This window comes from Carcharhinus amblyrhynchos, chromosome 8 (assembly GCF_965287045.1).
Source record: "Carcharhinus amblyrhynchos chromosome 8, sCarAmb.v2.hapA, whole genome shotgun sequence".
Classification (NCBI taxonomy): domain Eukaryota; kingdom Metazoa; phylum Chordata; class Chondrichthyes; order Carcharhiniformes; family Carcharhinidae; genus Carcharhinus; species Carcharhinus amblyrhynchos.
The window spans coordinates 18,394,118-18,411,501 of NC_137331.1; the positions used below are offsets into that span (position 1 = coordinate 18,394,118).

The 17,384-nt window shown below is 39.6% G+C and overlaps 1 protein-coding gene across 2 annotated transcripts in view; it reads left to right on the top strand.

Annotated features, from left to right (window-relative positions):
- zfpm2a (zinc finger protein, FOG family member 2a) overlaps positions 1–17,384 on the top strand; it is an 808,884-nt gene that overhangs the window by 234,858 nt on the left and 556,642 nt on the right. Inside the window, exon 2 of one of the 2 annotated variants that reach the window (XM_080194830.1) lies at positions 9,913–10,074. In XM_080194830.1, the coding sequence (XP_080050956.1) occupies positions 9,913–10,074 (162 nt within the window). The remainder of the gene's footprint in view (positions 1–9,912; positions 10,075–17,384) is intronic. The other variant, XM_080194831.1, reaches the window with a different exon arrangement.

Here is a 17,384-nt window from a genome sequence, read left to right on the forward strand (position 1 = left end):
AGGAGGCTGGTCATCCTAGTTTGCTGCCTCAGCTCCATTTGCTTCCTCTCATGGTTGAAAACCTGGGATAGAGAGCTCACTGCATGACAAATTATTCGAGTGACCTATGTTGTAACGCCTATTGGTACGAACACATTAGAGCTCCAATTTTCCATTTACTGTGATCATATTTTTACTATACTTCAGAACAATGGAATGAATTGGAGATTAAATTAAACTATAAGCCAGTAGAATGGGGCCTGAGAAGTTGAGAGGCTCATCAACACCATCAATTATAGACCAAAAGTTCAGACGTCAAATGATAGTAAAATATATTTATCTGAACATACCAAAGTGCTATGTGATAATGTCTAATGGGTATTTGTACTTAAAATTTTAAATCCCTGCATGTAATCTCTGTGACTATGATGACTGTTTTCGCATGTGCCATTAACATTCATGACAAATTCCATAAGACCCATCTGTTTCATCTTTATTTTCTTTACAGTGAATCTAAAAGCAGCAGTGTGCCATGGATGTCTATCCACTGGGAACAGGAAGCAGTCTGGACTGCTTGAACTCACCATGTACAGGACTTTCATATTATTATTCCACTGAGTAAAATGCATATGGGCAAATTGGAGGGAGAAGATTGCACATCGTTAACAGAGCCTGGGTTTCCATCTGTTAACTGAAATAGTTGAAACTTGGCGGTCTCTGCTACAGGCATGCAATTTCTCTTGTCCTATTTTCCTTTGTGCACTGTCCAAACAATTATTTATGGCCAAATGAGAAAGAGAAAAGTCTGCTTTCTTCCCATCTGGGTTGACCTGTGAAAAATAATCACTTACACAAGTTACTGGAAGCAGTTGACACTGTGCAATGATATCCCAGCATGAGTCAGCACCTTTGGCAGAAAAATGTTGTTGCTTTTCACATTTGGCAGCCAATTTCTGTGATTCAAAAATACCAAAAATAAATACTTAAGACCATCATCTTCCTTCCCCTCCCATTACTTTTACCTAACTTATTTACTTCTTAAATGTTGAAGGTAACAGCTAGAGATATTTATGGAATGTATTATGAGAATGTATTGGATTAACATATAATTGAAATGATGAAATATACATTCACATTGACTTACAGAAAAATTGCAGCATAGTAACAGACTATTCATTCTTATGGATGTGTTCCTAACCACTCTCTTGTCAAGAAGGTTTGCCTGAATTCCTGAAGTGGATTTATTAGTTGCTTTTACAAATTACAATCAATGTCCTCACGAAACTACGTGGATGCTTACAAGGTATCATGCAGGCTTTATTCTAGGTTAAATACCAAGCCTATACAATTGCTCAAATAAGTTTAAAAGCATCATAAATTTTAAAAACTGGCCATGCACAATGGCAGAATATTACAGGGAGCCTTGTCTGTGACCGCTAATAATAAACTCCCCACATGTGAATGCATCAACTGTGCCTCTGTCCCACAGACTTCTTCATAATTTTAAAGACCTTTATTAGATCATCCAAAAGAGCTCCAATCTGTTCATACTTTCCTGATGGGTATAATGTCTCAGTTCTAGTTACTTCTAATATTTGTTTGCACCTTCTGCAGTACCTCTTTAGCCTTTTTTTAATAATGTATATTCAGACCAATATCAATGCATGATTTTTACATGTTTTTCAATCATCTAAAAATGAAACTTTGTGCTTTACTTACACTTTCTTTATTTTGTTAACTGACTTTTAATAATTTGCAAATCTTTCCTCCAAATTTATAGCTCCTGTACCACTGCACACTTACCTGTATTGGAATTTGCTTGCCACGTAAACATGTTTGTTGAAGTCTATTTATATCAATTCAATTCTGTGAGACCAATTTTCATCACCATTTGAAACTGGAAATAGAGTAGTAACACAGGCATGAAAGGACTTGCTGGCCACTTCCTACAGCTATTCTGCACAACTGCTCCAGGACCACAAAGCAATTTTCAGATACTGCTGTACTTCTTCAGGGTTCAATGGTTTCTCTACAATGATGTGGAGATGCTGGTGTTGGACTGGGGTAAACACAGTAAGAAGTCTTACAACACCAGGTTAAAGTCCAACAGGTTTATTTGTAGCAGCTAGTGGCTTTTGCTACCAAATAAACGTGTTGGACTTTAACCTAGTGTTGTGAGACTTCTCAACAGTGACCAGCAGTGCCTCACAATTCCTTTCCTGCCTGTCAGGGATGAATCTATTGCTGTGGATTTATTTGTTTTCAGTTCTGTTTGCTTGTGTAGAACTTCCATCTTATCCGTATCAAAGTCATTTTTTCTATTTAACTTATTCCTACTTAGGGAACTTTGGGAGTAAATTACTTGTGCTTCCTGATAAAATTTTGTCTGAAGATATCATTCAGAGTACTGGCCAAATTTTGCTTCAGTTACAGCTCTGTTTGCATCTTTTGTAGTAATAATACAGCAAAAGTTAGGCATGCCCATTTGCATTCTTTGAACAGCAGTAGTTCATTTGATGTAGGTACACCTATAGTGCACAATAAGTAATCTCACAATACCAGGTTAAAGCCCAACAGGTTTATTTGGTAGCATGAGCTTTCGGAGCACTGCTTCTTCATCATGTGAATGCATCAGGTGAGTGAGCTTGCTGCACTCACCTGATGAAGGAGTGGCACTCCGTAGGCTCGTGCTACCAAATAAACTTGTTGGACTTTAATCCGGCGTTGTGAGACTGCTTACTGTGTCTACGCCAGTCCAATGCCAGCAGCCCCACATCATGGACACCTGTTGTGCTATGAGGATGGGAGTTCCAGAATTTTGACAATCAGAAGAATGGTGGTGATATAGTTGAAGACAGGATGGTGTGTGGCTTGGAGGGGAACTTGCAGGTGTTGGTGTTCCCATACATTTGCTGCTCTTGTTCTCCTAGGTGGTAGAGGTTGTGGGTTTGGAAGGTGCTTTGAAGAGCCTTGGCAAGTTGCTGCAGTGTATCTTGTACATGATACACACTGTTTCTGCTTTTGCATTGATAGGGAAGGGGATGAATGTTTAACGTGGTGCATGGGGTTTCAGTCAAGCTGCTGCTTTGTCCTGAATTCTTGAGGTTCTTGGATGTTGAGTTTCTTAAGTGCTGTTAGAGCCACATTCATGGAGAGTATTCCATCAACCTTCTTCCAGGTAGTAATAGACTTTGCAAAGTCAGAAGTTGCTTGCCGCAGAATTCCCAGCCTCTGGCCTACTAATATGACTAGTCCAGTTAAGTTTCTGGTCATTGGCAACCTCCAGGATGTTGTTGGTGAGGATTTAGTGATGGTAACGTCAAAGGGTGATGATTAGATTCTCTCTTGTTGGAAATATTCATCATACAGTACCTCTGTGGCAAAAACAATTGATGCTGAACATTGTATAATCATCAGTGAACATCCCCATGTCTGACCTCATAATGGAAAGAAACTGATTGATGAAGCAGTTGAAGATGGATGGCCTCAAGATGTTACCCTCAGGAACTCCTGCAGCAATGTGCTAGGGCTGAGATGATTGCCACACCATCTCCCTCCCCCATCCAATAATCACAACTACTTTCCTTTGTGTATGCATTCCGCAGGCATGAGATTAGGATTGGTGATTATATTTTGAGAGCAGGGGGACTGGATGGATTCGGGGTCGGTTCTGATTATAATTGGTGATTTTCTTTATTGAAGGGAGGGGGAGAGTTTGACTCTAACCACTTGATTTTTCTTCCTCATTCCCATTGATTTCAATTTTGCTGAAGCTCCTTGATACCACAGTGCTGTCTTCAAATGCTTCCTTGATATTAAGGGATGTTAAGTCTCTTTCACCTTGTCTCTTTTTTGTCCGTATTTGGACTATGGCTATGAAGAGGTCAAGAGCAAAGTGGCTGTGGTGAAACACAAACAACTTCAGTGAACAGGTTATTCCTGTGCGGGTTATTCCTGTGCAAATGCTGCTTGATGACACCATCCATCACTTTGCTGATGATTGAAAGTAGACTAATGAGGTGGTAATTGGCTGGATTGGATTTGTCCTGCTGATATGATTCCATGTAATGTCAAGGCAGATTGTTAGATTCTCTCCTCTCTTATAAAATTTAAAAATCCATATACAAAATCTATGATGCAACAATTATTCTTTGCAGTATGACAAAAATATTTTATAATAGTGGTGAAAACAGCAAAATTGCCATAGTCTATGGAAAATATAACCAGTAAAATTTTCTTACTCAGTCCAAAGAGGTGCGGGTTAGGTCAACTGGCCATGCTAAAATGAATTGCCCCTTAGTGTCCTGAGATGCGTAGGTTAGAGGGATTAGCAGGGAAATATGTAGGCATATGGGCTAAGGCCTGGGTGGGATTGTGGTTGGTGGAGACTCAATGGGCCGAATGGCCTCTTTCTGCATTGTAGGGATTCCATGATTCAATGCTATTTTAAGATATTTCAAACTAGCTGGCTTGGGAGAAGTAGGCTCCTGAGGGATGCTCTACATCCATCTGGATCATTCATCCAGCTTGACCAATCAAGCTGTCTGGCAGCTCTTCAGCTTAGCAACGCAGTGGCTGCTGTGGGAAATGCACCTACCACAGCCCAGGATCGCACCAAACCAGCTGTAAATAATGGCGGGAAGTAACCAGAGGGATGGTGATAACAGAGTAGACGATGTGGTGAAGTCATCAGCAAAGTCAGGGTGGTGACTCTCAACAAGCCACCTCTTTCCAATGCCTGGCCCCTAATGAGGCACTGAATGCTTTTGAAAATGGGATCATCCCTTAGAAAGAAAGTTGCATATTGTGCCCCTTGCTTGGCGACAAGTCTGCCTGCCACTTAATCCAGTGGGAACCAAGCCTTAATTGGACATTGCTTTTCCATTTAAGGGCCTCGGTTTCCTCAATCCATAGGCTTTCCTACCATGACTTAATCAGCGTGGAAGTGGGAAGGTGGAATGGAGCTAAATGAAGATGACACATTTGTGGAGACAAGGCTAAGATTAAACTTCTATTTTAAGATACATACATTGAAAATAGACAGAGACTCTTGGCAGCGCGAGACAGATATAAGGCAAGAATAGCTATGGAATATTTACAAGAACCTTTTTTTAGATGTGCTAATGATTTCACAAAATCATGTTAGCAAGTTCATTGAAGTTGGCATTCTTCACAATCCCTTTCAATGACTTTTACTATACTGGGAGATTGTTGTTCACATTTCCATGCCACTGGAATTTTGGGCAAAGACTTTTCCTTCATGAGTGTTTTGACTAGCTTTGCTATCATTTTGAAAGCATTGCAAATCATATTTTGGACAATCTAGAAGCATTTAATGGGTGCTTCAGGCAATTGTAAGTTAAAATCAGTTTTCTACCAAACTTTTTTAAGCAACCATGATCATGTAGGTTTTATTTTTCTAGAACTAGTGCCATCAGTTTAGTACCAAAGAAGACAAGTTTGATGTAATCGCTTCTTTATGTTTCGATTACAGCTCTCTTGGTTTATGATTGTATTTTCTCACTTCCAATTCAGTGTGAAAACACGTCTGCCCCTGATAGGTAACAGTGCCATCTGCTGTATTGCGAAGCCACATAGATCAGAATGTCAATTGAATTGTGCAGGAATTGGAACTGCATTATTTTCATCTGTGTTTGCAGTGCTGGGTCTTCTACTGTTTCTAATCTGAAGGGTGGAATGGTGGCACAGTGGTTAACACAGCCCCAGGGACCTCGGTTTGATTACAGTCTTGGGTAACTGCATGTGTGGAGATTGCACATGGGGGCAGCAGTTTCCTCCCACAGTCCAAAGATGTGCAAGTTAGGTGGATTGGTTATGCTAAATTTCTCCTTAGTGTCCAAAGTTGTGTAGGTTAGGGGGATTAGCTGGGTAAATGCACAAGCTTACGGGAATCGGGTGGGTGGTGGGTCTGGGTAAGATGCTCTGTTGGAAAGTTGGAGAGTAAATTTGACAGGTTGAATGACCTCCTTTTCCAATGTAGGGTTTCTATGATCTTTTTTGTAACCTGAATTCAGAATACAATAAAAATATATCACATTAACAGATGACACAAAAGTGCCAAGTAGAGAACAGTTGATCAATTGCAGCATATAAGCAATGACAGAGGATCAAGAGAAAATCTTCAACTGGAGAGCATAATGATAGATTCTGTGCAGATATTGGAAGGACCTACGTTTTCTATGGGCTGTCGTCTAGTTGGAAATATATCGAGAGATGATTTGCAGGGAAATTACAGTTGGATGCAGGAAGTATAGAATAGTGATCATGGGGAATTTTAATTATCCTAATATGAATTGGGATAATTAAAGGAAGTTAGGGAAACCATAGTCAGTTGTCAATGGATTATGAAAGAAATAGAAAGTGAGATGAAGTATTAAAAAACCCTAAAAAAGGGTTTTAGATATATGACATGTTCGATAATGCAAGTGAAAACCAAGGTGACAATAGGAAGTTCAGAGGGGCAGTGAAAAAGAAGAGAGGCAATTAGGGAATATGAAAAGAGATTGGCAGCTAACCCAAAGCTGAACCCAAAGGTCTTATATTGGCATAAAAATAGTAACAGGGTGATAAGAGGAGGAATGGTATTGATTAGGGTTAAAAAATTGAATCGATGCATGAAGGCGGAGGTATTAAATGAGTACTCTGCATCTGTTTTTGCCAAGGAAAAGGACGCTGCCAATTGTCCTTAGATTTGTAGTCAGTCTCAAAGAAAAATTGCTAATGTTCAAATAAGGGTGTAAAGATAAACTCAGCAATGATAGGTGATGGAAAAACTTTTTGAAAAGCTAATCCGCAATGCCCTGAGGATGCGCTTGGTGCCAAATGATGATTTGTAACTTACTGGTTGAAAACATGAATTGATTTTTTTGAAAAGTGAACTTGTTTTTTAAATAAATCAAACTAGAGTGAGTTAAACTCACAACCAAGCTGGCTATCCAATTTTTATTATTGTGTTTTCCAACTCATTGAGATGTAGAGGGCATGTCTGCAAAACCAGATCTTAGGCAATACATTCAAGGTGAATGTGAATGAACCATATTTCCTTTTCTAAACAACACCCAGATACTCAACTGTGTGGAGACAAACCATCAAACCTAATCACTTGAACAATGGGATCCTGGCTAAGAGGAGGAGTTCCCAAACCTGACATAATCAAATTATATTATCACAATTGAAGTATTGGTCAGTTGGAGAGAATAGTTATATGATAAGCCAAATAGATAAGGTGTGCTGGTAGATTTATATGAGAAAAAATAGGAGGGGGCTCGACTGGAGTACAAGTATTGATTTGGATTGATTTGTCCAAATGGCCTGTTTCTGTGTTATATATCTGATGTAAAGCTTTGCTAAGGGAGTGAATTTTAGGAATAGGAATGAGCAGCATTACAAACTGGCAGCAGTAGAAAGGTTGAGGGAGGTAAAACTGGGTGTTATCAATAGGTAATGTGAATGCGATGTTGTGTTTTCAGTTATATGTAAATAGTAACTTAAATATCACATTAAGCACTGACAATTGAGCACATGTTGTAGAAATTATTCAAAGTAGAACCACAGGGCTGATCTAACATTAAACATCTCATAATTAGTAATTGAAAACTCAGCTGCTTCAGTCGTATAGCAGTTGTTATGATCCAGCAGATGTTAATTGCCATGCAAACCAACTTCCAAAGGGAAATTTGACTTATGTGTTGCAACTCTTTTTTTTTATGTTTTGACCACATGAAGATTAGTTTACTGAATTCAGAAGTCGCAAATTCCAGTCACACTTTTGGGTTTTTAAACACTAAATTAAAACATTTATTATCAAAAGAAAGGAAAACTTAAATACACAAGATTACATTCACATGGTTAAAATTAGCCTTACAGAACATTCACCCAGAAATACATTCTACTTGGCTAAACTCACAAATAAATTGGTTAAACTCTCATTCCCTTATAGAAGTAAAACTATAAATATCCAGCAATACTACTCCCAAGGCAAAGCTACTATCACTTTAGTGAGACATACCACATAATATCTGACTCCTTTCCTCTACATTGTTGTGGAACTTCAAAACATCAGCAGCAGGCTGCTTTTTACAGCATCAAATCTTTTTTGGCTTAACTGAGTGGCTGATTTCACTTTGTCTCTTCATAGCTCTATTCCCAGCACATAGTGACACTATATGAAATCTCACATTGCCATATCTCATAAGTTATCAACATCTTAAATACTTCTTCTATTTCAACTTTGACTCCATTGTTCTTAGCCCCTCTTTGAAACTTAACATTCCCAGAATATAAAAATCTATCATATTCTTCCTATTCCCTCCACTTTTGAATCAAATGAAATGTAGAAACTTTGCTTAGGAAACCTTTGTAATTTGGAAACCCTTTTACTGCGTATTGAAATTTAACAACTAAAAGCAATATTTATCTTCTAATTCAAATTTCTGGCTAATGCTTGCTTATGTATAGAAAATTCAATGTGACCGTATTTACTTCAAACATGTCATTCCACTTTTTTGATGCCCTAAAGCTTGCAGACAATCACGTAATCAACAGAGTTTAACACACACAGACACACACAACTCACACAAGCCTGCTTCACAGAATAGCACAATAAACCTCCAAAATATTGAAAATAGTGATATATTTGTTACATTTTACACATTCCATACTCATTTGAGTCATTGCAGCCTTCTGTCTTGTGACTAGATGGTTTGATCTTTGGTGATCAACCCTGTATTAAACAATACACTCGATTTTTATGGCCTCATTCATCTCGAAACCACAAAATCCTGTCCACATTCAACTGACCTTTCCAATGATCACTCCTCACCCACTCTGATTCCGTGGTGGGTGGTAATATTCCAGCCATAATCTGGCTTTGCTGCATTTACTGTAAATGGAGCAATAGGCAAAGAAGGTGCATGGTTCGTAGAATCATCAGGTTTGCACTAACTTTCTGAAGGGGCACCTTACCCAGGCCCACCCCTTTTCCCTGTCCCCATAACCCTGCATATATACCCCGCTAATCACCTTAGCCTACACATCTTGGGACACTAAGGAACAATTTAGCATGTCTAATTCATTTACCCTGCACATTTGTGGACCTCTGGTCTCTTTTTTTTCCCTTTGAGTCCACTTGTCAGCCAGCTGAGTTTTCCATTTCTCTTTACTTCTTGCAATGCTCTTCTGAATAGAAATGCAGGCCATTCAGTTGTCTGTGTCGATGTCCACAACTTTCATTTTCAAATATCCAGGAGGTTGTGACCTAATGGCCAGTTCACTGGACAGAAGTTCTTTAGGTATATGGCCACCATCCATCTGACAAGTATGGCTGAGACACTGCAGGTGTCATTGGCTTGGTGTATAAAGCATCAAGTTGTAACTCTACAAGAAACCTGTAAACAGAAAGTACAGGAATGAAATATTTTCATTTTAACTTATACATGATTAATTTACAATCCAACACCATCTTTGACGTTTTCACTGTCTTTCCTCCTTTTCAGGTTATCATATGTAACCTCTACTTTTAATAATAAGCTGCAGCTTTTCACTTGTACATTGTGTTGTGAAAATAGTGTCTATGGTAGCTTGATCATGCAACTGAACAATAAATAAATCCAAAGAACAATCGGCATCCTAACCAGTTTCAGAACTTGTTATGATGCAAAAAAATACAATCCATGGCACAAAAAAACACAGATTTTAAAGGTAGTTCCTAATGGTCTTGAGGGCTGCCTTACATATGCTACCTGTAGAAATGCTGAAATTTGCTTTGTAATGTCATTATATGTACTGAATGTTGTGAACTTATATTATTGAGTTTTTTTGCAACAAAAAAGCCCCAGAAAACTCATAATAAGAATGTAATTGAAGCTGTGACCTATGCAAATTGTATAATGGAGACATCTCGTTCTGTACTAGCAGGACCATTCGAAGGCACAGCTGAGGATGATGAGGAAGAATGTCTGTCTGAAGAAAATGACATAATTAGCAGAGGAGACTACACTCTTGATGAAAACTTCTCAGCAGACTTTGGCTCAGAACATCTCAGCTGTGAAGAAGCAGAATATTACTGCGGTAAAGGTAACTGGATTGAATACATTTTTCTATCATACGGATATTATTTCTGGTCACTTGGGTGATTGAGTTGTTACAGAACTCCCTTGTTATGGAAGACTATTTCATTACATGCCATTCCTAGATCTTTGGGAAGTTCATACAGCAAATAAATTTCAAATCTGGCTAATTTTCAAATCTAACTGATTTTGAAATCTAAGTGTTCTTGAAGTCCAACTACATTGGGCCCTATTTTACCACTTTGATTCTAAGTGCTGGGCGGAATTGAAACTGGGAGTGTTTCAGATCTGACTTTTAGATCTGTTCTCATGCCCCCATACGCACTCTGCCTTCAAAAAGATCAGCGATTCCGACTCGCGCTGCGCGAGCCTGTGGGCAGGGCTTAACGCACCCAAAACCTTGCAGCTCCAATTGGCACCTCCAACTGCGCACGCACAGAAAAAGAACGAAAGAATGCTCTCCCATTGCCACATCCCTCCCAGGCCAGATAACATCTTCCCCTGTCCCCCACAGACATTGCCATACTCCCACAACATTACTGATCCCCTTATCTCTCCCCACCTGCCCGTCATCCAGACCAACCACAGACTTGTCCCCATCTCCCCCCACCAATCTCAGACAGAGTGGCAGTGGATCCCCCTTCCTCCTTCACTGATCTCAGACAGAGTGGCAGTGGACTCCCCTTCCCCCTTCACTGATCTCAGGCAGAATGGTAGCGGACCCCCCCTTCCCCCTCACTGACCTCCCCCACCACCACTGATCTCAAGCAGAGAGTTGTCAGCTTTGACTTTTGTGGAGCATGTCTGTTTCGTGCCGATTCTGGATGGGCGAATGCAGTGGTATAGGCGGAAGTGCCAGTAAGGTTGGGCATGCAGATGCATCAGATTTGTATGCATCAATTCAGATGCATACAAATGCATTTAAATGGCCATTGCACACGTTTTGGGTGCAGTCCTGATTGTGGCCATTTTCAGGCTTTGTAAAGGTGGAACTGGCGCGAAGGCGGGCGCGGATCGTGCTTCTTGCTCACGCCCGACTTTACTAAGTTTTCACATCGAAAACAGATGCAACGCAATGGTAAAATTGGTTCCATTATGTCAGTTAGTTGTCGTGCCTCTCTTTGGGAGGACTGAGTTCCATTAACCACGGTATAAGAGGCAATAGGTGTCAGTGCAGTCAATTAGAATTGTGGTTTGCACGTTGCATCTCTTATTCCGAACTCCTCCAACTTCCTATTGCCTTACAATAATGAGTAAAGTATTTCTGAAAGATGTGCAATTGATAATAAGCAAAGATTGATAAGAATAAACTCTAGTATAATGCTTGTGGAAAAGTTTGTCATGCCATCGGTTTCAGGCATTCATCTGGTACAGCTGCAATATATATTCTTGATCCAAAAGTATTACTTCTGAGGTGTGTCCTATCTATTGCCAATATGCTAATAGTCAAACATACCTATTTTTGGGTCGTACCTTTGCTTCGAACTTAGTGGGCATTTATGCCAATGTTGCATGATCTCTGACTAATTCAGTAAAGAACAGTTGTATGGATTCAAAACATTAACTCTATTTCTCTCTGCACAAATGTTGCCAGACCTGCTGAGTTTTTGCACATTTTCCGTTTTTATTTTGTTTCAGACTTCCAGCATCTGCGGTATTATACTTTTATTAAAGACAAGTATTTCCTGGGTTCATATACCTGAAGAGTTATTTCTTTTCAGTCGTGACACTGAAAAGGTTATGACTCTTAATAGTTGCTGGAATCTAATTTACTCTCTTCATTTTCTTGGCATGAGTAATAAAAATCACCTGATAACAGTGAAGAATTTTTTTTTACATTTGTTAGTGTAATGAAGCTTTTCTTCGTGACACTTTTTCTAGTTTGCCTTAATTCCTTGCTCTAAGTGCTTCATCTGATAGCTTTCGATGGCTCATGTCATACATTTTCTAATCAGGCACCAGGTTTTGTCTGCCCTTCAAACCTTTTCAGTCAATATTCTGTCTTTCTTAAGCAGCTGTAATGATAGATCCCATGCCAATGTGTGAATCCCTCTAGAAGCATCAATACTCAGTGCCTGTGCCTTGATCACTCTGCCTTTGTGTCGTTTAATATCAAAATCTCCAAAGCCAGTGGTACCTTTTTTGTGAGGATTATGAATTTGAGCTCCTTTAAATTATCTTAGCTACAGAACATATTATATTGACATTTGGAGTTCTCTTTGGACTGACAGAAGCTTGGTGCACAAAGCTGAAAAAAGCCGATATGACTTTGTTTCTACCTTGCTCGAGGAGTTGTATGTGTAAATCGCCTAAGCTTATTGACCCGAATCTTTGCCTTCTTGTCTTCTGATTTGTTTGGAACACAGACACTGATAGAGCATTGATACAGCCGATTTAGCAGCTCAGTGATTTGTTTTACAACAGGCGCCTTTGGCAAGACATTATCACTCCCTCAGGCCACCATTGTTTTGTTCTTTTCTCTGAGAGTCCTGAGACTTTGGTTTAAAGATGTGATCAAATTTCCTCTCATTTGATCAAAAAGTTTCAACTGATCCGTTTCTGAAAACTCTGTACTATAAGCATATTAAACTTGGCAAATTGTTCTCAGATGCATAGTAATAGGCAATGTGAAATATCCAAGCATGTTATCATAGTTGTAAACACTACTGATTCAAACTATATCACCAGTTTTTTAGTGCCTTTAATGCCCATCTTATCAGCAGTACCACTATTCCTCTGTGGTAAAAGAACATTGTAGAGGATAAACTGAATATAAAGAGGAGGTTAGAAAATATTTTTTCATGTTTCGGGTTTATGAAGTCACATGGTATAAGATCAAACAAAGGCAAGGAAACCTGCTGATTTCCAATCACTGCCTAGACCCTCAACTTTTGAATCGGTAGTCCTCCATGTTGAACACCAATTGAAAGAAGCACTGAAAATGGCAAGGGCACAAAACATTGACTGTGTGGGAGACTGAAATGTTCATCACTGAGAATGGCTCAGTAGCAGTACTATTGATCAATTTGACCAAGTCTTGAAGGACATATATGCTAGACTGCAGAAGATAGTGAGAACACCAACAAGAGGGAAAAATCATCTTGACATCACCCTCACCAATCTACAATGCACCCAAATAAATCTACTTGCCATGGTATTGGTAGGAATGACCACCGCAGAAAAAAATAATTATTGAATTGAGGCCAACCTTTTTCATGAGGTTTGGCCACTGCCATGCTAAATGGGATAGATTGCAAACCATCTGCCAATTCATGATGTGAATAACAAATGAGTGTTGGCCATCACAACAGCAGAATTATGTCCACTCACAATTTAACTTCACGGCCCAGCAAGTTCCTCACTCTCCTCTGACTATCAAGTCAGGGGACCAATCTAGTTCAATGAGGAACATGGGAGACCATGCCTGGAGCATCAGCAGCACATCTAAAAATGCAGTGCCAATTTGCTGAAGCCAAATAAAGGACTGTATGCATGCTGAATAGTGACAGCAGCATGCTAAAGTTGGAGTTAAGTGATCCAAAGCTCGGATCACAGTTCTGCATTCCAGCCACACCCAATCATGAATGATGGTGAAGAATTAAACAGCTAACTGGAAGAAGAGTAGCCCCCTAAAGATCTCCATCCTCAATGATGGGCAGCGCAGCACATCATTTCAAAAGACAGTGTTAAAGCTTGTATAACAATCTTCTGCCAGAGGTGTGGAGTGATAATCTATCTTGGCCTCCTCTTGAGGTCCCTACCATTACAGAAACAAGTCTACAGTAAACGTTAAAGTGATTTGTAAAAGAGACATATGTGATGTGAGAAAAAAAAATTCACACAGCAAATAGTTTGGGTCTGGAATATGTTGCTTCGAAGTGTGGTGGAGACAAGTTTAACCAAGGCATTAAAGAGGACATTAGATGACTATTTCAATGTAATCAATGTAAAGGGGTATGGGAAAAGCAGGGGAATGGCACGAAGTACTAAGTGATAGTACTATGCTTGTTTGGAGAGCGAGTGCAGACACGATGGGCCACGTGGGACCTTTTCTGCACGTTAACAATTCTGTGATTCTGTGAATTTTAATTCCTCCAGATAATATCAAGAAACAGAGAATATTTTCCACTTGCCTGGATGGGCCGCTCCAACAACACTCAAGAAGTTTGACACCATCCAGGATAAAGCTGTCCACTTGACTGCTTCACGAACATTCACATCCTCCACCAACTACGTACAGTGGCAGCAGTATGTAACATCTACAAGACACATTGCAGGAACTTACCAAGGTTCCTTAGACAGTACCTTCTAAGTTATGACCATTACCACCTAGGGCATGGATAGCAGATGCATGGGAACACCACAACTGGGAAATTCCTCTCCAAGCCATTCACCATCCTGACTTGGGAATATATCGCTGTTCCTTCAATGCTGCTGGATAAAAGTCCTGTACCTCTCTCCCTAAAAGCACTATGGGTGTATCAACATCACATTGCTGTAGCAGGTCAGGAAGGCCACTACCTTCTGAAGCGCAAAAGGAATGGCAATAAATGTTGACTGCCAATGCCAATCCCACAAATAAAAAAAACTAGATAAACCAATGGATAAAACACTGGATAAACCAATGACAATGGACACTAACAACATCCCAGCCATAGTACTGAACGCTTTCGCTCTAGAACTAGTTGTGCCTCCGCTAAGACTGTTCCAGGGCAGCCACAACACGGGCATTTAGCTGACAATGTAGAAAGTTGCAGACATGTTCAGTGAACAAAACCAGGCGGATTCCAATCCAGCCAATTATCGCCAACTCATTCTACTCTCAGCCACAACTAAAATGATGGAATATATTGTATGCCTATGAAGTAGAAGTTACTCAACATTAACTGACTTATTGAAACTCAGTTTGGGTTCTGCTAGTGTCAGTTCACTCCAGATCTCATTGCAGTCATTAATTCAAACATGGACAATGCCCCTGAATTACAAAGATGAGGTGAGAGTGATAACCCTTGATACCAAGGCAACATTTGACAGACTGTAGCAGCAAAGAGCCTTAACAACATTTAAGTCAATGGAAATGTAGGTATTTTGTGGTTGTTGGGAGGCAACTATTACAGCCCCAGGGGCCTGCAGGAGTTCCTCAGTAAAGTACTCTAGGCCATTTATCTTCAGATGTCTCATCAATGACCTCCCTCGAACGTAAGGTCAGGGATGAGGATTTGCAATGATGATTGCATAGTGTTAGAAGTGTAAAGTTGTTAATTTAGTAGGAAGAATGAGGAGAAGCGATATAAAATAAAGGGTATAATTTCTAAGGGTGTGCAAGAGTGGAGGGCCCTGGGACATATACACAAATCAGTAAAGGTGGCAAGGCAAGTTGAGAAATGGGTTAATAGTGCATACAGTATTCTGAGCTTTACAGATAGTGGCAGAGAATATAAAAGCAAGGAAGTTATGGTAAAACTATATGATATACAATGCTACTTCAACCTTAACTGGAGTATTGCGCCTAGCACTGGTAGTACATTTTAAGAAGTATGTGAAGGCTTTATAAAGGGTGCAGAAAAAATTAATGAGAATGATTCTTAGGTTGAGGAACTTCCATCATATGGATAGGTTGGAGATGCTGATGAACATTTTTATTCTTTCTAGGCATCAGTCGTTAGACCAGTGTTTGTTATATATTCTGAATTGCCCTTGAGAAGATGGTGGTGAGTTGCCTTCTTGAATTACTGAAGATCATGTGATGTTGGTACACTCACACTGGTATTTGGAAGGGAATTGCAGGATTTTGACCCAATGACAGCGAAGAAACAGTGCTATAGCTGCAAGTCAGGATGGTTTGTGACTTGGAGTGAAACTTGCAGGTGCTGATTTTTTATGCTGCCCTTTTCCTTCTAGGTGATTAAGGTCATGGGTTTCAAAGATGCTGTCAAAGGAACCTTAGTGAGTTGCTGCAGTGCACCTTGGTTATGATATATATTACTTCCACTGTGCGCAGTGATGGAAGGAGTAAATGTTTAAGCTGTCTGTTCTTTTTGGAGAAGAGAAAATTAAGTGAAGCTCTCATAGAAGTGTTTATAATTAATAGGGGAGCGAACAGGGCAGGCAGGAATGAACTGTTCCCATTGGCAAAATGATTGAGAATGAGAGATCATTGATTAAAAGTGATTGACAAAAGAAACATGGTAGCAGGAGGAACTTTATTTTCTTAGCAGGTGGTTAGGAATGCAAGTGCCTTAAAATGTGATGGGGGCAGATTAAGTCATGGTTTTCAAAAGAGAATAAGATAATTATTTGAAGATTTTAAAATGCAGGATAATAAGACTAAGTTGCAGAGAACTGGCATAAACATAATAGGTTGAATGGGCTCTTTCTGTGTTGTAATAATTCTGCAATCATGTTCAATGGCATTTGCAACTTTCTAGATTCTGAAGCAGTGCATGCCTGTAAGTAGCAAAACCTGGACAATATTCAGGCTTGGACTGGCAAGAGGCAATAACATTTGCATCGTACAAAATGCCAGATAATAATCATTTCCAACAAAAGAGAATCTAACCATCTCCATGTGAAATTTGTAAGAACTTAAGAAATAGGAGCAGGAGTAGGACTTTAGGCCCTTTGAACCTGCTTCACCATTCAATAAGATCATGGCTGATTGTCGCTTCAACTCCACTTTCCCGTATTACTCTGTAATATCTTAATTAAGAGGGTTTTTGCTGTTTACACCAATCACCTATCACCTTGACTCCTTTGTAGATCAAAACATCTGTCGAACTCAGCCTTGAACATATTCAATGACCTAACCTCAACTGCTCTCTGAATCTCAATAGCACAAATTAGAAGGGTTAAGTGCAGTGACACAGAATGCAGCTGGTACAGAGTGTAATTACTGTGGGTTTGGTGAGTAAGTGAGTTCAGTGATGAGGCGAGGGAGATCCTTTTTGCTCTTTTCTTTTTCTATCTTTCTCAGTGTTCAGGAAACTGAGTTGAAAAGCTAAGCAAGTGAATATTTTTAAGCATTGAAAGTGAGAGAAATGCATTATTTTTAAACAAAATAACTACTTAGATTTAAGTAAGAAACACAAGAAAGAGGGAAGTAAAGTGAAGTCAAGGCAAGGTAAAACAAAATAGCATAAATAAATCAAAACAAAATAAAGTTAACATAAGGGAAGTATGTTGAAGCCATGGCTAGGCAGCTTGGTTTGAAATTCTTGTCATGTAATATGTCGGAAGCATTGCATTGTGCCAGTGTCCTAGCTGACCACATGTGCAGGAAGTGTCACCAGCTGCAGAAACTGGTGTTCTGGGTTTTTG